The following is a 23557-nucleotide window of genomic DNA, read 5'->3' as shown; positions in this document are numbered from 1 at the left end:
GACAAGATAAGTTTAGGCTTATTTTCCCCCTCACTATTAAACATACCGCTTTCGGCCTAATGCCCACACGTCATAGTGTGCATTCGACCTACTGTCCATTCGGCCAAATATCCATTCGGCGGAATGACCTTCGACCTAATGGAACACCATGTCCCTTTTCACAGTACAGCAGTTTAGCCATCGATATCAACGCAATATAGCACATCTTTTAAAACTGTACGCACATTGTTATATAAAAGAAACCAATATTTAAATTATGGAAGTATTCCTCGTAGACATTTGCCCCGGCATACACAACAACGTAGTAGAAATTTCACAGATCAGCAAAAATGTTTTTAATAAAAATACCTACATAATTACAGAATTCTTGAATATAGTAAATTAAAATCGCCGATAGCGAAATTCCAAATTCGTAAATTTGTTAATTTATTTGATCATTTCGCTGAAAGAAATAATTGTCTGCCAAGTTTTTCTGTCAGATAATAAGTTTTAAAGCTAGTATCTATCGGACCAACGTGGCAGAATTGTATGCGATTTTTCGACCATACAAGTAAAAATAGAAAAGATAATTAAATTGTAAAGTGAAGTAAAAATATCAAAAATAATTAAATTGTCTACAACTTTGTCGAAGACAGCAAGTCAGTTTGTATGGGGCCTAACAACGCATAGTTTTGTACCAGTACTCGATTCACACGAACTATACCTTTTTGTGAAATTTTTTTTGGGTTCTTCTCAATAATATGCTTGGAAGAATTATAGTATATAGTACAAGCCACGTTTTGGCTAGAAAGTTGTAGTTCCATATGTTACCGCATAAAGGGCGCGAACGCTAACTTTTCAACGGAGAGAGATACAAACTTCTATGAAGTTACAGAACAGGTATTTTGCAGTAATTCTTCTGAACATGTCCATATTCCATCATGCCCCATGCAAACCTGAATCAAACATCACTTCGTTAAAAATCTTCGACAAAGTTCGAGATTTTTTTTTTTTATTTTCACTTGCAATGATTATCTGATGCATATAGTGCCATCTAGCGCCACCTGAAAATTCGAGCTGATGGCTTTTCTCAATATAAATTGTCGAAAAATCTCATACAAACATCAGGCACGTTGGTCTGGTAGCTAGACTTGTTCGATTTGATTCTAATTTGGAGCAAGTATTCCAGGTGGGACCAGAAATCGACTCAGCACAACATAGTTCAAATCCAATGCTCTTCTTAGTGGCCAAGTTGGTTCGCCAGATACTGACTCAACCGGTGCAGTATTAATCGGGTCGTCGCTCGGGATACGTTTATAGACACCTTCACACTGACCAAATTTTCGCTTATTCTTTGTAATTCTATCAAATACAATTGTATTTCTGTTTTTTTTTATTCAAAAATGTCTAAATTAACAATTTCTTTAACTTCGGTAAAAAACGATAATCACAAACATTTTACGGGTTTTCCTTTGACTTGACTCATACCTCCACACAATAATAAAGAATGCTAATTTTGTATCTTTCACGCGTTTCCTATTAGTTTTTGCGATTTCAATTTGCTTTTGTCAGTTCAAAAACTCTGAATTTCTCATTCCTCTCGTATATATGCTGTTCCTGAGGTTAGTAAATAAAACGGACACAAGCATTCCGATCTCGGTTAAACTATTGTGCCAGTCATCGTCAAATTTGCAGTCCCAGCTCACTGCTAGGTGGCAGAAGTCACACTTTTACATAACTTTCGTAAGGTGTGAGCGCAGACAAAAAAAAACGCAACAGGCACCTTGAGGTTAAGGTGCCTGTTTACAGTCTTATAAGGTGCGCAAATATAAAAAGCGCAACCTGCGGTGAGTCTCCCTTTTAGATATTGACTGCTGCGTAGTCGCCTCCACCCCAGCCCGACATTGCGTGTCACTATGGTATATCGGAATGACGAATGCTACTCCGTCGTAACGCAACGCTGGCTGCTGACAAGGATGCGGGTAAACGGTCGCGATAATAACTGATGAAGGCAATTGAAGTGGCCATTTTTTCCCCGAATCAAGGACACGGGTTTGTTTGTTCTCTTGTTTGTTGCGATTGACACTGATCCGAGCTAAACAAGGGATGCGCGGGGTTCCGCAAAAGTGATGTAATTTGACTAAGGTATTATTGGCAGGTTCGCAGTACTGACGTAAGAAAATTGCCAGCTTCTGTTGAATTGAAATTACGCATATCAATTTTTTTTTGTTTTGGGCGCTAACAAAGTTTTTTTCAATTTGACTAAGTTCAATTTTAAAATATTTCCATTGAACAACTTGTCAGTATTTATTTCAAAATAATCCAAAAAATATAATCGGATTCGAAGAGGACGATAAATTCATTTGATATCGGGATGTATCAGAATAGAAAACAACCTATCATATTTCAAAACTGGTCGAGATCAAAGCAGGTAACCTTCTTCGGTTCAAGTTTGTTTTCCCACACCTGCCCATCGAGCAAGATTTATCTTCTGTTCGACATTGGAAATTGTTTGTTTACATTCTTTTCCGTAAACAGTCGAACACCGTCCGACTAGAGAAAAACCTGTCCCCAAACAATACTTGATTAATGTTCACCTGACATAATTCCCCCGTCGAAACACCCTCATAATCTGCTTTTTATTGAACAATCATCGACCTAGGAGGTCACCGGTCGCAGTCTGAACCTCGACGGCACCCTTTCCTACTCGGCCACGTTTCACCCGAACGGCCCAGAGTCTGGCCGAGAAAGAAGTGTGAAAGAATCCCCGATACAGTTGAGATGCTCCGTGTGCGTGTGGAAATTTATGTCACCTCGGTACAACACCTTGGCATTGACCAGCGCGAACAAAGGGAGATCCATAAATTTCCTCGAAACCAGCCCGATCGCGCTCACGGTGGAAGTGTCCGCCTGTCCGCTCCAGCAGGGAACCTGCCATCGGACAGTGCGGGCTCACCCCTGTCTCGTTTCAGCGGCGGGACGGCGAGGCAGATGGACGACCGTTGTGTGTGACTAGGATTTATCGAAGTCCAACGCGCTCATAATAATTCTGTAATCGTAAATCGCGCCTAAACGGGGTCCGTTCTCAGCAGCGCGCGACCTGACAGCGATGGGAGGTACCCGGTACCCTTTCGAAACGCGATTTCGGGCTTTGTTTTGCAACTAAGTTTGCCGAGTTGCTGATGAGAGACGGGGGATTCTGTCGCGCAGTCGCCGCGACGGCCGTGGCTGGGGCGCACTGCCGAGTGAAAATTAATTTGTCAAATTGTCGTGATATTTATACGACTAGGAGTCGAGCTGGGGCCTGCTGCGTTCGGCAGGACAGAATTTATATTATGAGTGTTGTTTCATTCATATTTATCTAATTTTTTTTCTCTAAATTTTTATACATTTTTTGGTGCCCGGGTGTGTTCCATTGCTGGGGGGTTATTTACGACGGGGTGGGCTGGAGCCAAGTCGGAACTACCCAATGGCGATTTATCGTGGTAATTTGTGGTCGTTTAGACAGATGAAGTTATAAATTTTAGCGTTGTTGATCGGAAGTTTTCTGAATTTTGTTTTTATTCTGAGAGTAATATTTTCAACGAAATTAAATGATGTGCTTCAATTTTAGACTGTGCTGAACCCATCCATGCCCATGTTGTTTGTGGACAACAACGTTTTGCCTTTCTCAATAGAAAGGTATTGCAATTGCTCTGAAAACCGACTTTTTAACGGAGGGCCGGAGGGCATATACCAATCGATTCAGTTCGTCGAGTTCGGCAAATGTCTGTGTGTATGTATGTGTATGTATCTGTGTGTATGTGCGTCTGTGTGTGTACGCGAACACAATCTCACTCACTTTTATCAGAGATGGCTGAACCGATTTTCACAAACTTAGTCCCAAATGAAAGATACAACATTCTCATAGGCTGCTATTGAATTTCTAATGAATCCGACTTCCGGTTCCGGAATTACAGGGTGATGAGTACGATCACGCAGAAAATGTCGATTTTAATAAATTCTACAATGAATGTATAATGGTGATAATTTTCCAAAATGTGACCACAACTGCTTCGATTTGTAGTACTAGGTCATTAACAGCCATTCAAAGTCTTTTTGGTCACATTGGCCACCATCATCGGTTCCGGAAGCCCCAGCGGAAGTATCCAAATTCAGAATAACAGTCACATCGGTTTCTCGGAGATGGCTAGATCAAATCAACCAAACTTAGTCTCAAATGAAAGATGTTGCGTCCCCGTAAATGTTTATTAAATTCTATCCCGAACCGACTTCCGGTTCCGGAGTTAAGGGTTGTGGCGTGCGATCACATAGCAAATTGTGATTCAAACCGATACTCCGATGAAAGCAAAAAAGGTAAAAATTTTAGCGATTTAGTCTCTCAAACAACTTAAATTTGCAGTTCTAGGTCATCGACGGCCAAACAAACTTTCGTTGACTACATTGACCACCATAGACGGTTCCGGAAGTGCCCGGGACAAGCGGCCATCTTTCAAAACTAGCAAACTCATATCAGTTTCTCGGAAATGGTTGGGCCGATTTTTACAAACTTAGTTCCAAATGATAGCTACATTATCCCCACAAATATCTACAAAATTTCGCATGGATCGCTTATATGGTTCCGGAAATATAGACTGAAACGTCCGGTCACATATGAAATTCCCAAGTAAGCCGGAGCTCAAAAATTTTTTCAAGGGGGGGACCCCATGAAATTTTAGAAATCGAATTCGTATTTTTGATGCCAAACATCTTTAAAATGCATGAAACGTCGAGATTTTATGTTATCACGAATTTTTTTTTATGAGGATCGACTTTTTGGGACTTTGCCGATTTCGTACCTTTTTACATTTACATAAAAGAAATGTATAGAATTCGCTCAAACTTTCAATATTTTTCCGAGGCCCGGAGGGCAGAGTCTTATATACCAATCGACTCAGCTCGATGATTTGGGACAATGTCTGTGTGTGTGTATGTAACGGACAATTTCTCACATTTCTTTTCAAATTGAGCTCGCTTTTGTAGAGATGTACTGTAATAAGGGTCTTTATTTAATAGGAAGCGAAGTTAAAATTGATTTAATGTCTATGAAACATAGAATTGCTCACCAAAAAATGCATAAATTTCAACATTTGCTAAAAATGTTTTTGCCTTTCTCATTCACTCTAAAATTCGTCGATCTAATCCCTACCGGGAGGGCCGTGTGTCATATACTAATCGACTCAGTTCGTCGAGATCGGAAAATGTCTGTATGTGTATGTATGTCTGTATGTATGTGTGTATGTGGAAAAAATTTGACCTCTGTTAATCAGAGATAGCTGGATCGATTTGCACAAAGTTAGTCTCAAATGAAAGGTACAATCTTCCCATCGGCTGCTATTGAATTTTTTATTGATTGGACTTCCGGTTCCGGAGTTACGAGTTGAAGAGTGCAATCACACAGCAAATTCCCATATAAACTGAAATGAAAAATTTTCAAAATAAAATTTGTATTTTTGATGCCAAATGACATTATAATGCATGAAATATTGAGATTTGATGTAAACTCGAAAAAATAACGTTTGACAAAAATTGATTTTTTTGGACTTTGGTACTTTTTTGCTCTGTTACTATTTTCTGAAAAATTAATTCTGCATAATTTTAAAACTTCAAAAATTACGGTTTCGGGATTATGCCGTTTAGACATTAAGATCGATTTTCACCAAACCCCCACCAATTGTAAAATTGGTATTGCAAAAAAACGCAAGGGCGATACTTCAATGCTGATAGATGGGACCGAAAAAGTAAACAATCGCCAAAGGGACTATATACTATATATACAATCATTTTGTCAATTTCAATAGCAAACACAAATTTTAATTTAATAATTTCATATACTTCATGAAGTTTTGGGTTTCGATCACTGAATCATGCAATCTAGGATGTAAAAAACACAATAGTTCTTATATAGGAAATAAAACCAAGTCTGGAAATATGCACTGTTGATTTTCTTTGAATGGTGGGTTTTTTCAAGAAAAAGCGTTGATTTCTTAGTTCTCAGTCGCGTAGGAAATTTGAGTAAAGTATAAACTTCAAATCGATTAAAAAAAAAATCGATTTTTTTTTGGCTCAGTACAATATACATAACCCCTTTAGAAAAATCAGTTTTCCCACCACAATGCATTGATTGAGGAATTTTATTAACAGAGCATTAGCAATAATTCGTTTGTATGTCTGTTTTATGGGCCATTTTTTTCACCTTCCCATTGATTTGGTTTGAGATCTCTAGCACTGATGTTGTCCTATGCTGATTTCAGTGATTCTCTGAGTCCTGCCACTATCCCATGTAGTATGTGTTATCAAAAACATCGCGAAGCATCAAGTTCTAAATGTTCTCAAACGATATAATATCCGAAGAGAGTGATAAGAGTTATAAGAAATGTCTCATCACACTGTTAGGTGGATTAAAAGCGTTTTTCTCAGTTTATTCACTCTTCGATTAATTTATTTTTTTATTTTAAATTTTTGACTAATTTTAAATATATGATCATTTTATTTCATTCATTTATTTCATTCCGATTTCTTTTTGTTCGTTTGATTTCATTTTATCTTTTTTATGCGTTAAATTCTTTTGATTCATTTCTGATAAGTTCGTTCATTTCATGCACATCATTCATATAAATAGTTTAACTACTTTGGTGCAGTTATCATTTTATGCATTTTATAAATAAAAATTTATTTTCAGTTTTTTCTTATCAATAATCTGACTTATTTTTTCAGTCATTCAATTCATTCATTTCATCTAAATAATTAATTTGATGCAATTTTATTAATTTTATAGTTTTTATAACATTTTAATATCGTTTAGTTTTCATTTTAATTATTTAATGTTTTTTTCTTCATTAAATTTATTTTGTTTATTTTATTCAATTCATTGATTTTGTTAATTATATTATATAGTTATTTCTGTTCGTTTCATTTCTAATTTTTTTTATTTATTTCGTTTATTTGTTTTATTTATTCTATTAATGTTATTCCTTTCATACATATTTTATTTTATTCATTTTAAACAATTCTTTCATTTCATTTAGTTTATTCATTTTATCGATTTTATGATTTTTTTCCCAGATTGTGCATATTTAGTAATTCGTTTTATTTATTTTAACCTATTTGTTATCTTGAAACAAATTTTATTCTATTATTTTAAAACTTTTTTTCAAATATTGTCAAATTTTGCATTTAGTGAGCTGAACAAATTTGATTGATTTATTTTTTTATTTCGAATCATTCTACTCATTTTATGAACTTGAAAACTTTTTTTCATTTTTTTGCCCAATTAATGTTTTCGTTTCATTTGTTTTATTGATGTTTCTATAATTTATTCAGTTTGAGATTTTAGTAACGGATGCTCAATAAAAATTGAGAATGATTTCAATACCTTTCTGTAATTAAAGTAAAGAGCGTAAATTTATTTCTCTCCAAGAGAATTGCTCTCTGGTCTCTCTAGAAATGGGTGGCATGTTTCTTTTCGCTCGGGTGCTGTCAGTTCAATCGAAGATGGCGTCGAAACAGCAAGCACTCCGCGAGCGTGCTGGACGACGAAAGCTACTTTCCGCTCTCGAAGACCCACATTCCAGGAAATGACAGCTACTATTCCAGTGACAAGTCGGCCATACCCCCCGAAGTAAAATATAAGTTTAACATGGTACTAATAAGAACAGACGAGCAGAAAATTCTGACCGACTGGTACAAAAAACCGGTGGCTTCGGGACGAATTTTAAACTTTCTCTCTCTCCATCCGCTCACGCAAAAACTAAATACCGCTATGGGATTCATCACGAGAGTGTTTCGACTGTCAACATACAAAACGAAAAACGAGAAGAAGCGAATTGTCCGAGAATATTTCTTGAGCGTTTTTTTCAAAACGTCATATCTGCAATGAGTTACTCTCTTTGTTTACTTTCTCTTCTGTTAATAATTCGATCACTTTAACATTTATCCCTCAACTCTTTGCATAATATGCTAGTTAAAACCACTGTCTTTCGATCTGTACTATAAAATAAGTGAAAAGTGTTATAGTGACGCCGTAAAAATCGTAAGAGAAAGTAAACAAAGAGAGTAACTCATTGCAGATATGACTTTTTGAAAAAAAAAAAAAACGCTCAAGATTTACTGAATAACAATTATCCTAGTACTTTGATAAACCGATTGATAAACCGTGTCGTCAACCAGGCATCGAGCGACGAAAATTATGCCTCACCCGAATGCGAGAAAAAGACATACCGATCCCTGCACCATGTAGATGCTCTCACACCCGCTCTTGCCAGAATCATTCGAAGGAATCACAAGAATGTAAGTTTGAGTTTCAAATGTACGAAAACTAATACATCCCTGTTCTCAAATTTGAAAGATCCGACTCCACCGCTTCAAAAACGTAATGTGATTTATCGCATCCCCTGTGCTATGTGCGATAGTTCATATATAGGCTTAACAACACAACAACTTAAACAACGGTTGTCTGGACATCGATCGTTCATAAAACGGTAAACGATTCCAAATCGGCAAGCAGCGAGCCAGAGGCGAGTTCCGTTGATGAGTTTAACCCTCCGGAAGTCGCGCTTATGGCCCACTGAACGAGCAGCCGCTGGCACCATAAGACGATTTCGCTACATTTTCAGAGCAGCGTGCACTCAGTGCACTAGCGCGACAGCCGGAAGGTTAAAAAGACAGCGCTAATGGTTCTTTTGATAGAAAATGATCATAGTTTCGATCTATCAAAAACCAAAATACTCGAGCATGATAACAGAATCCAAGCACTTCAGATTCTGGAAATGTGCCACATTTTTTTGCGACGGCTCAACAATTAATTTCAGAACCGACACAAATAACTAAAACAGGTAAACAGGTCTAATACGCCCCCCTTAAGGAAAAATAGCTATATTTCACCATTCGACGCTATGATCTTCTCACTAACGACTCTAATTTATTGTTATATTAGTTAGAAATTAGTACCCGTTTCATTTTTTATTAAAAACATCCTGATACAAGTACTATTAAACATTTTTCAAAGATGCCTAAATTCTAGTTTTTTCTTTCACCCAGGGCAAAATGCCCCCGGTGAAAGTGTAATATGCCCCACAACAAGAGGACAGTATGCCCCACAACAATGGGTGGGGCGTTTTGGCCGATGATTAGCTGTTGTGAATACATGAATAATTCTACACACACACATAGTTTTGAGCCAAGCTAAAAACTAAAATAGTAACTATAATACTCTAGTAAGCTACTTGAAATAGTTCTATCGAATCCGACTGTTTCTAATTGGTTGTAATGCTATTGGAAAAAGTGGAAGCTTACATAAAAGTAGCTCTTTTGCAACTTTTGTGTATATTGTTGTTTTGCAACATATTAAAAATACCAAACTAACTTAGTACGTTGATTTCATGAAATGATACTGTTATCAGTCATTTTTACTTTTTTGATAATTCAGGAATCCTGGGAATCGTAGAGGGGCATTTAGCCCCGGTGGGGCGTATTATACCCTTTTACCCTACTGCACTCGCTCTCACATCAAACATAGCCATCACTCACTCTCTCACTGTTGGTGGTTGCACATCTGTCAAACCTTATTCGTTTCTACTTCCATCTGTTTCGTATTGAGATAATGTATACAACATACACTTTTGGCCTTTTGAAACATTTCATTACTCAGTCTGCTTGGGATGTGCGCGGGGTTCTTCTGTGTAAGTTTTCAGCAAATCGTAGAAAATTACCGTTTAAAATTGAAATTCAAATCAAATCAAATTTCTGATCTTGCAGTGTAGATTTGCGTTCTGTGTTTCCTGTCTAAATGTCTAAAATTACTTGACTAAGATAATACTGTTACCGTTGTAAGTAATTTGTGTAAAATGTGAATATTGGATGTTTTTGTAATGATTCCCGATCAGAAAGATTATAACAGAACACAATTTTTGTAACATATTGTGTTATAAATTAGGTCTCGTTAGTAGTTAAAATAACAGAAACTTATAACAAGTAATAATGCGAGATATAATTTTGAAATATTTCTGTTATGTGTTTCTGATCGGGTTGTCAAATATTGTAGTTTTGCCCTGATGATGAAGGCGTAGACCTTCGAAACGTTGGTATTAGACGAAATATAGATATTGTCGTATGAAAACCGTGACCAAAAAGCCATCTCTTCATATTTAAGCATAAATTGGAAGAAAAGTTATGCTGTTCATCGCCATATCGGACAGAGGAATTTCAAAGCCGTGGTACAAGCCTAGCGGTCTGGCCATCAATCAAGTGTACTAGGAGAAGTGTCTTGAAAAAATTCTTCTGCCATTATTAAAGGAGCATCATGCGGATGGGAAGTACGTCTTCTGGCCGGACAAGGCGTCTTCCCATTACGACAAGAAGACGCTGGAGTATCTTGAGCAGAAAACAGATAGCGTACGTGCCGAAAGAAAAGGATCCGACCAACTTACCCCAGTGCCGTCCAATTGAGTTTTTTTTGGCTCCCTCAGTGCTCTAGTGTACAAAAATAATAGCCAGGCCAAGAATACGAAGCAGTTGAACACCAGGACCCGGAATTGTATCCCGTAGGTGGATGTCAGTGCCGTCCAGCGCTCTTATGCGAGCATAGCGACTAAGTTTTTAGTAACAAATACTGAATCCGTTAAAAATATGTTTTTATTTTTTAACTACATGACTAAAAAAATTCTCACCCGTTATTTTAGATACCTGTCACAATTGATAAAAATTATTTCATCATATATTGAATGATTTACTTTCGTGCAGGATTGATTTTTAGAAATGTGCGGTATTGGCTTGTGTTCGCTTCGGATTGGGGCGGTTGTTAACTTTTTTCGTCCGCGTCCTTTATCACCTATTTTTGTTCGGTGATTTGTCAGCAGCGCAGTTAGTCACTTTGGCTATGCAACTTTTTTCACTCTTATTTCATTGCAAATAAGTAGTAGTTTTCTTTTTATTATTTTAAAACTTACACATATGTTGCCGTATGCAATTTAAAATGTTCGTTGTTTTGATGGTATTATAATGGAGGTCGTATCCACTGGGTGATGCCAATCGGGCTGACATCGCTTTTAACTGAGCAGACTAATTTCTTTGTTTATTTGGTGCTTGTTTGACCAAATATGGAATTAATCTACGGTGCATTAGATGTGCGTGGGGAGGACGCATGGTCTTGTCTGAGTGGAGTGATGACTTCAGTCGTGTATGAGAGTTGAAAATTGAACATTCGCGAGAGGCATCGAATACCACTTATCAATTTTCCTCAGCCATATCAGTACGAAGAGTTTTTTTTCGCATCTCTGTCGCGAAAACGGTCGATATTGTTTAGTTATGGCCCCAGATCGTTTTCATTCTGTTTTTTTTTCTATTCGAGATTTTTTGTTTGTTTTTTCCTTTTGCTGGTTTGCCGTCAATAGGAATAATATCTGAATTAACTGTATTCTATATCTTCGCTCAGAACTGTACTACCCACGATAGCATATTTGTCTCGTTTTCTATGTGATTTCCTTTCTTTATGGGACTGATATGCGATCCTAGGCAGTGTAGTACTGTCAACTATGTCAACTTACTTGGCATAACCAGTAGTGATCATAACAATGAATACATCACGCGCGGAAGTGATTGCTTAGAATCGGCATTCTATTATACTAATGCTCTCTTACTACGAAAGTATTATTAGATGTCCAATTCCAACTATCTTCAAGAATTTTAACTGACAAAAGAAAAAAGACACACAAACAAATACGTCTTGTATAAGAATCCGCATTTTGTTCAAGAAATCGTCGGGTAAAATTTGCACCAACTCGATAGAAACCACGAAAAGCTCGTCGCGTCATAGAAAAGTGGACGTTACCTATTTATTAAAATATAAGCAATCTTCTTCATAGTCCGCCATCCGACGTTCAAGTTGCTTATTTTATTAATCGTAACAATACGATAAATTTCCCAAATTCTCGGCAACCGACTGCCGAGAGTAAATATTACATGATAACGCTATTGGCACACTTACTAACAACTCATCTCCTTCCCTTGATACATGTGGAGATGCGCAGGATTCCTCGGTCTCTAGCAGCGACATGTATCGGACTAACATTCCTTCCTTTCACAAGAGATTTGCGGACGTGGCCGGCATTGGCATTGATCAGCATGCAGGGATCGATGTAGATTATACAATGTGGCTCATCATGTTTTCCCAATCATGTTGTTCCAATATTGCAAACTCAATTGGTTCCGGTCAATAACAGGGTAGCAACCACGGGCGATGTCGTGTAGTTATGCGCCAGAGAAAATATGCAGTTGAACCTTCGAATTTGGCACGAATGCCTGATGCTCAGCCTGAAACCGAGTAAAAAATTATTAAGGAAGAGCATGGCCTAAAGGTGACGTTTCTTGAGGAGATATTCGTTTGAGTAGCATGATACGGGGGCCACTAAGGTGAGGCGGTAATTGGCAGCCCTAATAGATATCGATTCGATCACTTGAGCCGCTTAACCTTCCACTGCAGCACACAAATAGTGAAACTTTTGTATATCAGCAATTTCTGCGTTAGAATGAATCAGAGCACGAAGTGTGTCATGGAAAGCAAATCAATCTGGGTAGTCGCCGGCGAAATCTGGCCACGCTATCGAAGGTAATTTCAGACCAGCCAGACAAAACCCAGTTCGTGTAGGTTAGAGGGGGGGGGGGGGCTTCGAGGGAGATCAACAGTTGAAGACGTTGGAGGAGAATTTTCAGAAAGTAAACCAGCCTTTATTCTAAAATTTTGCACGAAGCGGCTTCGCTCCACTTGTGCTTCTTCCAGTCCCTACCACAACAATTTTATGTTTTCGATCCTCAGATTCAGCTCCAAAACATCCCTTCCGGCCATGTATTCTTGAAGGAACTGATCAGCTTGGCTGCTCGAAGCGACACTGTTCTTCCTTCGCGTGTTTAGTAGAGATGGTCGGGTTTCAATTTTTTCGAACCCGAACCCGAACCCGACCCGAGCCCGAAATATTAAAATTTTAAAAACCCGAACCCGACCCGAGCCCGAAATTGCAAAACCTGAACCCGAACCCGAAAATAAACAATGTGTATAACACGAGCCCGACCCGAACCCGATACTTTCAAAATTTAAAAACTCGAACCCGAGCCGAACTAGAAAATGTATGATTCAGGGAAACCCGATCTGAACCGGACTTGTTAATACGGAGCATCAACCAAAGATTCCGAAGATTTTTGAATTTAGGCATCCTAGCTGGATCCAAGGATCATCTAAAAGAATTATCCAAAGCTCATCCAAAATAGTTATAGAATCACTCAAACCTGAATGCTACGCGTCCAGTTATATCTACCTATGGCAAAACGAATTACTGGCGAGAGAAATTTGCATTTATATTTACTATTATTAAACGTCGCAATTTGTAATGTTCTGAGAAACTTATAAATCGTCGATATCTTAATCGGAAAGCAGGATAAATCGGCTAACGGCTAACGCATGGGGAAACAAGAGGCATAATGATGACAGATTCAAACAACCTTACCGGTAGTACTTAACCAAAATTTCTAGGTTTTTTTTATCGATAACCGTTCCTGCAAGAGTAGTTTTGTATAATTTATTACATGTATTACATTAAGCACTCTCAATTGGCAAGCCGTATTCGACAGTTTACACGACGTCACCCGCGTTTCGGTTGGTACGGTCAAACATAAACTTGTGTCGAAGGGTGTCAATCAAGATTCTCTGTCGCGTTCTTGGTGTCACATCTTTAGCTACTACAATATGCGCGCCAGTAGAGATCCTTCGACATTTCCAATGGAGTTCTTGGAACGACTCCAAACTTCTACAAATCCGCTGCTGGCTTGAACACAGTACACAATATTTTTAATATTAATTCATTAAAATAGTGAAAATTTTCATGAAGAAATTCAAATCATGCAACGGCCTAGCTCGAGGACAATCTGACAGAAAATACTTGTTTCATATATGTACAACTGATTTGATAGTAGTTGATAGATTGTCTCTACTTCCCGTAGATTCTTCTTGCTTGAACCTATATATTTTCCGAAAAATTTACTTTGACTTGGTTTATTGATGACTATCATGAAAAGTAAATCGCATAGAGATTGTAGACGCGAAAAACTTATTGTCGAATGCTGTCTCATGAGTACTCGTTTAAAAAAGAAAATAATTCGGACAGTTTGCGAATCTGAAGAGAAGAAATTTTATACATGAATAAAAATACATTAGTTGATTATCAGAAAATATAACGAATTCTAGCGGCAGGCATTGTAATTCTCTCTCACTCACGCGAGAAGAGGCTTATCCGATGTCCAACTTTTCCGAGATAAGATGAGTCGCAAAATTCTTCGTCTCCACAAATAGCGTGAGAATAAATTTTCCGGATGAAATTTATTGATTTTTTCCTTCTCACCGGAGAAGATGCTAATATTTTAATTTCGTGGAAATCAATGAAAGCGTCAAAATATACACTTAATTTTAAAGAAAAGCGGCAAAGAAGTATGACAGACTTGTTTTTTCGTGTTTTGGAATAGTGACAGCAAGACAGCGACCGCAAAAGGATACCATGATAAACTCATTCGCTCATTCTCCGGTAGTTTTCTTTATCCGGAGAAATAACACGTTGTATTTATCAGGTGAAGTTATGTGAGTGCCAATAACTTTTCGTGTGAAAATGTTTTTATTGTCGCAGTAGCAAAATATCCGGGCGCATTAACTCATATGAGCGATAAATACAATGCCTGTCTATCGGTTTAAAGATGGAAAATTTAGTACGGTTATATGTGTCATCCATTCGTATCACAAAGTAAAGTAAAGTAAAGTAAATAAAGTTAATACTACAAAAAGAGACTGGGTGTTGTGTGTAGACGCAAACAGCGCCAAAAGATGGTTGGGTGTGATCTTTTCAAAAACCCGAACCCGACCCGAATTCGAAAATTCCAAATTCGAAAAACCGGAACCCGAAAGGTTAAAATTTAAAAAACCAGGACCCAAGCCGAACCCGAGAAATTAAAATTTGAAAACCCGGAACCCGACCCGAACCCGAGAAGTTTGAATTTACAAAACCCGGGTCCGGGTTTCGGGTCCAAAAACCCCAACCCGACCATCTCTAGTGTTTAGGGTGTTTAGCTGTAGCATTCTTCTATCGTCTTCCGTTTCGTTGAACGGAACGTGGAGCGGTGAAGAAACACCACTGTTCTAGCGATGCCAATGGAAATGGTTCGTAAAACGTGGACAATCTTGTCTGAGAACATAAGGCCATGTAGCACTGGCGATAGAGGATAGAGAACTTCGAAAGATACAAATCTTCTCCAATGCCAAAGCGTGCCTTGTACCCACATTCACGATGCGTCTGTTCCGTGGTGGAATTAGTTCCGAAATTGTATGCAGTAGATAATTCAATAAGTTACATGCAGTGTAAGCAGAAGTGACTGGGAGCAGTATCCCAGTCCATCAAAGTACAAGTGGTCGACGATAAATTTAGATCAGAAATTGAAAGTTCCCAGAAAGAAAAGAAAATCTAAACACACCTGCGTAGGTATGAAGAAAAATAGACAGCCCTGCTGATCTAAAGAACTAGGCCTTAAATTATTCAAATTTCAAAAGTAGTGTTGAATTTAGTTCAACGGGATATTTCCGAGATTATGATCTCGCCCGGAAACGAAATAAAAATGCACGATCCGGTTGTAGAGAGATATAATTTTCCTATAAGTATTAAGTTTTACATTATTTAGTTTCTATTCCACTTGTAATTATGTAGGTTAAGCCATAGAATAAATGATTTAATATTGTTATTATTACTCACGTTTAGTTCCCTTCTATCGTCTATTCAAATTCAATCGGTAGCGTTGAGGCAACCTTTAATCGCCGTATGGAAATAGCTTTACTATCACTGTTTAGTGCGTTTTTGCATTGAACGGATAGCTTCAGTAAGCAAATAATTTAGCACTAGATTTAGTTCACTAGATGTAGTTCATTAATCTTAAGCGATAGGTTTAGTTCACTGATTTTAATTAAATATAAAATAGCCGTAGAGATAAGTATTTTTGTTCTTCCTTATGTAGAGAATCTGCTTACTCACTCGATGTGACAGTTGGGTACTAGAGTTAATATACCTGAGCCGCGCCAAGACGGTCATACCATGCTGCCCGTTCGCAGAGTTGCCATCCTTACTGTCGGCGCCAAAGTTGGTGATGCAGAAAGTGGACGCGCTGACTACTAGAGTAGGCAACACTCCCCCCAGGGTACGACAACTTCTGGTTGGCTTACTGCTCGACGCGCCGAACATCTAGCACTGCCAACTTGGATGCTGGGCGTTCGTAGATACCAGTGGCCGTTCTTACAGTCGCTGACCGCACCTGATCGTCTCTGCTGATGATAGTGCTGATGACTGTTCCCTTTGGCCAACAGTTCCGGGGCATCTTTGGGTCGACGATAAGTACTATATCTCCAGCAACGATGGGTTTCACCGGCATGAACCATTTTGTCCTACGCGTGATTTCTGGCAAATAATCACTCACCCACCGTTTCCAGAACATGTTTGCCAAAATCTGCGAAGCGCACCAGTTCTGCTTCAAAACTATCCCACTATCGTCTGCAGTGACTAGTGGCTTCGTACCGTTGGATGAACCGAGTAGAAAATGGTTCGGAGTTAGCGCCGGACCAGAGTCATCGTCTACCGGCACATGCGTTAACGGGCGAGAATTCACTATGTTCTCGATTTCTGTTAACAGATTGCGAAGAACTTCGTCAGAGGGAGTCTTGGTCGAGCAAACCACCATCAGATTATTCTTAACGGTTCGTATCAAGCGTTCCCAGCTTCCTCCCATATGTGGAGCTAGCGGAGGATTAAACGTCCATTCACCTACGGAAGAGGTGAGCTCTTTTATGATCTCGTCGTGATCGACCGCTTCGCCGAGTCTTTCTATCTCTCGTTCTGCGCCAATGAAATTGGTTCCACGGTCGCTGTAGAACTTACGAGGTTGACCGCGTCGAGCGACGAAGTTCCGGATTGCCATGATGCAAGAGCTAGTAGTCAACGAATGCACTACTTCGATATGTATCGCTCGAACAGTCAAACAAGTAGCCAACATTCCCCACCGTTTCTCGATTCGTCTACCAACTGCTACTTGGATGGGTCCGAAGTAGTCGACTCCAGTGTGCGTAAACGGACGTTCGAAAGCCGCTAGTCGACCAGGAGGCAGATCAGCCATGATTGGAGGGTTCGGTTTTGCGCTTGCAATCTTGCATCTTTGACAATCTCTACGCACTTGATTGAAACACGAACGTAAGTGCCCAATGTGGTATATCTGACGTAGTTCGTTTATTACTGTTTCGTGGTTTTGATGGTGGTATTTATTGTGGTAGTGGGATATTATAAGAGTAGTGATATGGTGTTTTCGCGGTAAGATGATGGGTTGCTTAGCGCCTTCAGTGGCGTACTGACAGGCAGCAATACGGGTTTTCATCCTGAGTATGCCGCATTCATCCATCCACGGCGTTTGCTTATACAGTGGGCTAGATTTTGGAAGAGGTGTTACAAGTTCTCCAACCTTTCTTGGCGTATTTCGCAAAATGTGAACTTCATTCGAAAAACATTCTTGCTGAGCGCTACGAATCAGGTATGTTTCGGCCAGGTGTAGTTCGCCAACGGTAAGCGACCCCGTACTGAACCGCTTCTTTTGGAGCTTCAACCGGCAGTTTGCTATGAATCGTAGTATCCAGGCGACCACTCTCCTGAGCCTTACCCAGGTGGAGTAATCTTGGACGTGAATGATTGATTCTGGGAGAAAATGATGAGTCAGATGCCCTTCCTCAAGTCTTATATCGGTGGCTGTGGTCTGGATTGTGAGCTGCGGCCACTTGTCCTCGGCTGACCAGAGGAAATTCGATCCATTGAACCACCTGCTCTCAACAGACAGATCAGGAAGTGTGTTCCATTTCGTAGCGTCGTCAGCAACATTTAGCCTGCTGGGTACGTAACGCCATTCTCGTGCCTCCGTAGTTTCCAGAATTTCAGCGACTCTGAATCCGACGAACTGATCCCGTCGACGATGCGAATTTATCCAGCATAGGACGTCTCTGGAGTCAGACCAATAAACTTTCTTTGTTAATCGCATACCTAAAGTTTCAATGACAGTACGCGCGAGTCGTGCGCCAATCACAGCGGCTTGTAACTCCAATCGGGGAATTGATGTTAGTTTCAATGGTGCTACTCTGGTCTTTGCCGTGACAAGAGAGCAGCTGATATTTCCGTTCTTGACTATTCGGAGAAACGAAACGGCTGCCATTCCATCCTTTCCAGCATCAACGAAAGTGTGTAGCTGCACCACATCTGCTTCGCTCATCAGAAGTCTGGGACAATAGCATCGAGCAATCCTCACATTTTCGACTTGCGGTAAGACTTTTATCCACAATAGCCATTTATCGAACGCATCATCGTCTATCTCCTCGTCCCAGGCTACACCAGATCGCCAAATATCTTGTAACAGAACCTTCAGATATGCTAGGAAGTGTGCGATTAGTCCAAGTGGATCATATATAGTCATCAGGACTCGTAGAACCTCTCGTTTCGTAGGACGTCTTCCACCTTTCAGCAATGCTTCGTCGTATCGGTTCCAGCCGACCTTGTAGGTGAAAACATCAAGGTATGTATTCCACCACATACCCAATACCTTTTCCGTGGACAACCCCGATGATAGATCGAGACTCTTTTCTTCCGTGTCTGTTTCTTGTAACGCAGAAGTGACTACTCTGGAATTGCTTATCCAGTTTCTAATATGAAATCCACCTTGGGCGTGCACGTGCCTTACGTCTTTCGCTAATTGAATCGCTTCATCCTCGGAACCAACGCTGATCAGCATGTCGTCGACATAGTGCGATTTCGTAATGGCTTCGTATGCTTCTGGATAGTCCATCTTGAATCGTTCTGCGTTGACGTTCTTCACGTACTGAGCGGTACTCGGAGAGCAGCATGCCCCAAAGGTCATGACTCTCATAGCATAAACCACGAGTTTGTTATTTTCATCCGTCCAAAAGAAGCACTGGTATCGCTGGTCTTCTTCACGAATCAGTACCTGGTGAAACATTTCACATATATCTCCAGTTACTGCAACAGGATGCAGACGAAATCGTAGCAGAATGGCCAGAAGAGAGCATAGCAAATCCGGGCCTTTCAATAATGCAGAGTTCAAGGATCTTCCGTGAGCTTTGGCTGCTGCATCCCACACTATTCTAATTTTCCCAGGTTTGTTCGGATTCATTACCGGGAATACTGGTAGGAACCAAGTCTGAGAAATCTGTTGCTTAACCTCGTCATCGGAAAGCCTGCGAATATAGCCTTTTGCGGCATAATCGGCAATCTTCTGCTGTAGCACTTCTGCCAGCTGTCGATTCTTCACCATACGATGCTCCAAGCATTGATGGCGCCGTAGAGCCATATCTCGGTTGTCGGGCAGACGAACGTCGTTGTATCGCCAGAGCAGACCTGTTTCGTAGCGTTCGCCGTTGAAGTGCGTAAGCGACACCAATAGTGATTGTGCTCGTCCATCTTCAGAAGATAAAGGCAGCTTGTTTGGCTGGGTCACCCCAAGGCTGTCTAAAGAGAAATATTCCTTCATCGTTTTATGCAAGTCTTCGTCGGTTTGTTCGTCACATGCACACACGTGGAAAATATAATGATGCATGTTCAACGTCTCTCCGCTACGCATTCCTCCACAAACAGTCCAGCCAAGTCGTGTCTTCATGGCAATCGGTTGACCAAATTCACCTTCTCTACTCTTCAAAGTCAACCCCAGCTGGGCGTGCTTCATTCCGATCAGAAGGCGAGGTCGTGCGTCCTGGTATGACTCGATAGGTAACCCTTTGAGATGAGGATACAAATCAACAAGTTCATCGATATCCAAAGTTTGGAGGGGTAGCATAAGTTCATTCACCGTTCGCACATCTTCTAATTGAAACTTTCTAGCTTCATTATGTTTTGCACTTAAGTGAAGCTTGACAATTCGCGACTGCTTCTCGTAGCGTTGAGTTCCCCCCGTCCAACGAAGACATAGTGGACTCAGCGTTCCATCTAGCTGAAGTTCGTCAGCCAAATCTTGATCGACTAGAGTTAGTGCTGAACCTTCGTCCAAGAAAGCAAATGTGTGTACTACCTTTTCTCGACCAAAGAGTATAACTGGAAGATAACGGAACAGAACAGAGCTTGATGTTGTCTGATGTGTGTGGCAGCCATTACCAGAACTAGCAGCTTCAGGTTGAGACGGTTCTTGGTCTCCGTGCGGGGTGTTGGTATGGTACTTCTCTTTCTGGTCATTATGCAGTAGTTCGTGATGTCTGTATTCACATCCATGTTTCCCACATGGTTTGGCCCTGCAGTTTCCTTTGTGGTGGCGAAGACACGTTCGACACAGCCCAAACTCTCGGACTACATCCCATCTAGAGTCTCTCGACAGCTCCAGGAATCTTTTGCACCTATCCACAGATTTACAGCCTTCTTTGCATACTGGGCACGTGTCTTCAACAGGCGCCTGCGCGGCTTCCTCTAATGACCTCGGGCAACTATTCGATTTATTTTTGTATTCGACGGTAGTTTCCGAGTGAGCGTTGAGGTAGATGTTTCCTTTCTTACTCCGACAGATATCGTTGGGGGCTGGCTTCGTATCCAGTGAAATCGCAGGGAATGTGACGGAACTTGCTGCTTCTGCTAAAGAGTAGATCCATGCACTGAAGGTTGCCAAATTAACTGTCAGAAGCTCTCTTCGGTGTTGTGCCCAACTTAGCTTCAATGTCGGTGGGAGTTTACTGACGAGCTGGTGTAATAAAGTGATGTTATACATGTACTCCTTCAATCCACATGACTCAACAGTCGCACAAAAGTTCTGCACATGTACGGCGAAGTCCACTAATGTTTCCAGTCTATCCTCTCGAATTGATGGTAGCGAGCTTATTTTCGCAATTAACGAATGCACGATTACTTCCGGTTGACCGTACAGCATTCTCAGAGTGTCCATCACGCCACGCACGTTGCCAGGATGCATTAACCTGCACTTGACAGCTTCATAAGCTTTCCCTTTTAAACTTCTTTGCAGCCGTACAAGGTTTTCATCTTCCGTGAATCCACACATTGCTGTCGTGCTGTTGAACATAGATAGGAAGATGGGCCAATCTTCCGGGTTGCCGGAGAATATGGGCAAATCCTTGGACACAGATTGTCGTGCTGCGATTTGCGACCGCGAAAACTGGAACTGGTCGAAGTCGTCTTCAACAATCGTTGAGTTTATCAAAGGCTGGTGAGATCGTCCGTATGGCACTGCACCGTGAGTGCGTCGGTCTGTATCGCCCGTTTGCCTACGTAAGTTGTCCTCATACTGAACTTGTGTTGACTGGGGTATATTTCCAGGAATGCAGAAATTGGACTTGGGGGGTATCGTTTGCTTAGGCCTAGGAAGTGCTTCCAAACTTATATGGTTCGATTGCTTCGCTTGTTGTAACTGCTCTTGTCGTGGTCGAAGTAGTTTCTCCTCTTGAAGCAGATGTGCTCGCTGATGCTGTTGATGTTGCCGAAATGCTTGTTCATTTTCTAACTGCGTCTGTCTTGCACCCACTCATCCACCCGGCTTGTAGTGAGGCTAGAACTAGAACTGCGACTCGATCCCCTTTCACTCGCTAAATCCTCCAGGATCTTGTACTTCTGTGCTAGGAACACTTTGTGCTTTTCTGCTTCCTCTTTTTCAGCTGCCCGTCGCCGCTCAGCCATCTGCTCATCGTATTCCCTTTCTTCCTGCAATTTTAATAACTGCAACTTGGCGCGATTCCTAGCGGATCTCTGCGATGATGAACAAGAGAGACCAGAAGATGCGTTCTCCAGCTCGATCTCTGGCAATCCATCCGCTGATGGTACGAAAAGCTTTTCCTTCCTTGAGTCAGTTCGCGAATTCAACAAATGATCCAATTTCGCCGATGGCTTCAACGGTCGTAACTTCGGCAGTTGCTTCAGCAATCCTGGCGCTGGGACATAATTCCCCGTTTTCTCGGAATGAGTAGACTTGAGTGTAATGGTTTTCGTGCATACCTCCTTAGCTGTCGGGAGTTCACTCACGGACGAACGGCGCCTGAAACTATACTCCCTTTGAGCATCTTGACACGTGGAATCCTTGTATGTAGTTGTCGTAGCTCGCTGAGTCCATTTCGTGGTCTTGCAGCTTGTACAACTCCAGCTCTGGTTAACAACTTCATCCGTAACTCCAACGCAATCATAGTGATGCCATCCATCGCACTGATCACATTGCACCATTTCGTCTGTATCCAGTTCTCTGCAGCTCTTACAGGATTGTCCTACGATAGTCTTTCCCATCTGATCTACCACTACCACATCATCACTACAGTCACCACCAGTTTTCACGCTTTCATCACATGTATCATTTTTGGTGTTTTTTGGCCGTTTGCTCATTTCACCCGTACCAGACTTTGAACCACTATATGACATACTCGTGAACCGATTGAATTCGTAATAAACGAAAATTATATGCTGTTGAATTTAGTTCAACGGGATATTTCCGAGATTATGATCTCGCCCGGAAACGAAATAAAAACGCACGATCCGGTTGTAGAGAGATATAATTTTCCTATAAGTATTAAGTTTTACATTATTTAGTTTCTATTCCACTTGTAATTATGTAGGTTAAGCCATAGAATAAATGATTTAATATTGTTATTATTACTCACGTTTAGTTCCCTTCTATCGTCTATTCAAATTCAATCGGTAGCGTTGAGGCAACCTTTAATCGCCGTATGGAAATAGCTTTACTATCACTGTTTAGTGCGTTTTTGCATTGAACGGATAGCTTCAGTAAGCAAATAATTTAGCACTAGATTTAGTTCACTAGATGTAGTTCATTAATCTTAAGCGATAGGTTTAGTTCACTGATTTTAATTAAATATAAAATAGCCGTAGAGATAAGTATTTTTGTTCTTCCTTATGTAGAGAATCTGCTTACTCACTCGATGTGACAGTTGGGTACTAGAGTTAATATACCTGAGCCGCGCCAAGACGGTCATACCATGCTGCCCGTTCGCAGAGTTGCCATCCTTACTGTCGGCGCCAAAGTTGGTGATGCAGAAAGTGGACGCGCTGACTACTAGAGTAGGCAACAAGTAGTATTGCTGGATCTGTCTAGATCAAGCGTAGTGGCGGTCGAAATGAATCACCGACAATGTCGTTCTGTAAAGGCGGTTGTAACGCTGAAAAATCCTAGCACTGTGATTTAGGCGCCACGACACCTACCTTAAACGCGTTTCGCAAGCAACAGATTCCAGCTGATCCTGGTCACGACACCATTTTATGTTGTGACCGGTATTGAGAAAGGTCAACTGTCCTTGTAGCGGCACCAAGTGAAATATGTGGCAGATGGAAGACTCACGAGGTAAGTATTGCAACGGTAAGTATTATTTTGATTTCGAAGAGCTGCTCATGCATGAAAGAAGGAAAATTCTTCTGGCAAAGGACATCAACAAAGTTAATTAAATTAAAAAACCTGTTCATGGCTATGATGATAACAATACCTA

General features: G+C 40.5%; 2 protein-coding genes across 2 annotated transcripts in view; both read right to left on the bottom strand.

The window, feature by feature from the left end:
* Positions 1–16159, bottom strand: part of LOC131679453 (uncharacterized) — a 30482-nt gene extending 14323 nt beyond the window's left edge. The window contains exon 1 of the mRNA XM_058960183.1: positions 16133–16159. Coding sequence (XP_058816166.1) covers positions 16133–16159 — 27 coding nt within the window. The remainder of the gene's footprint in view (positions 1–16132) is intronic.
* Positions 16160–16257: 98 nt separating this feature from the next.
* LOC131679452 (uncharacterized) lies at positions 16258–22478 on the bottom strand. Its single transcript, XM_058960182.1, has 2 exons — positions 21660–22478; positions 16258–21540 (listed from the first exon to the last, which is right to left on the bottom strand). Exons 1-2 carry the CDS (start codon positions 22476–22478, stop codon positions 16258–16260), a joined length of 6102 nt encoding a protein of 2033 aa, XP_058816165.1.
* Between the last annotated feature and the right edge of the window lie 1079 nt (positions 22479–23557).

Source organism: Topomyia yanbarensis, chromosome 2 (genome assembly GCF_030247195.1).
Source record: "Topomyia yanbarensis strain Yona2022 chromosome 2, ASM3024719v1, whole genome shotgun sequence".
Classification (NCBI taxonomy): domain Eukaryota; kingdom Metazoa; phylum Arthropoda; class Insecta; order Diptera; family Culicidae; genus Topomyia; species Topomyia yanbarensis.
This window is presented reverse-complemented; position numbering and strand designations above follow the sequence as displayed.

What these genes read in the sequence shown, in the direction of transcription:
- LOC131679452 (XM_058960182.1), bottom strand. Translation starts at nt 22,478, where the DNA reads ATGTCATATAGTGGTTCAAAGTCTGGTACGGGTGAAATGAGCAAACGG. An exon ending in ACAAGATCCTGGAGGATTTA is followed by an intron (nt 21,541 to 21,659) that starts GCGAGTGAAAGG and finishes CAACATCAACAG; the next exon opens with CATCAGCGAGCACATCTGCT.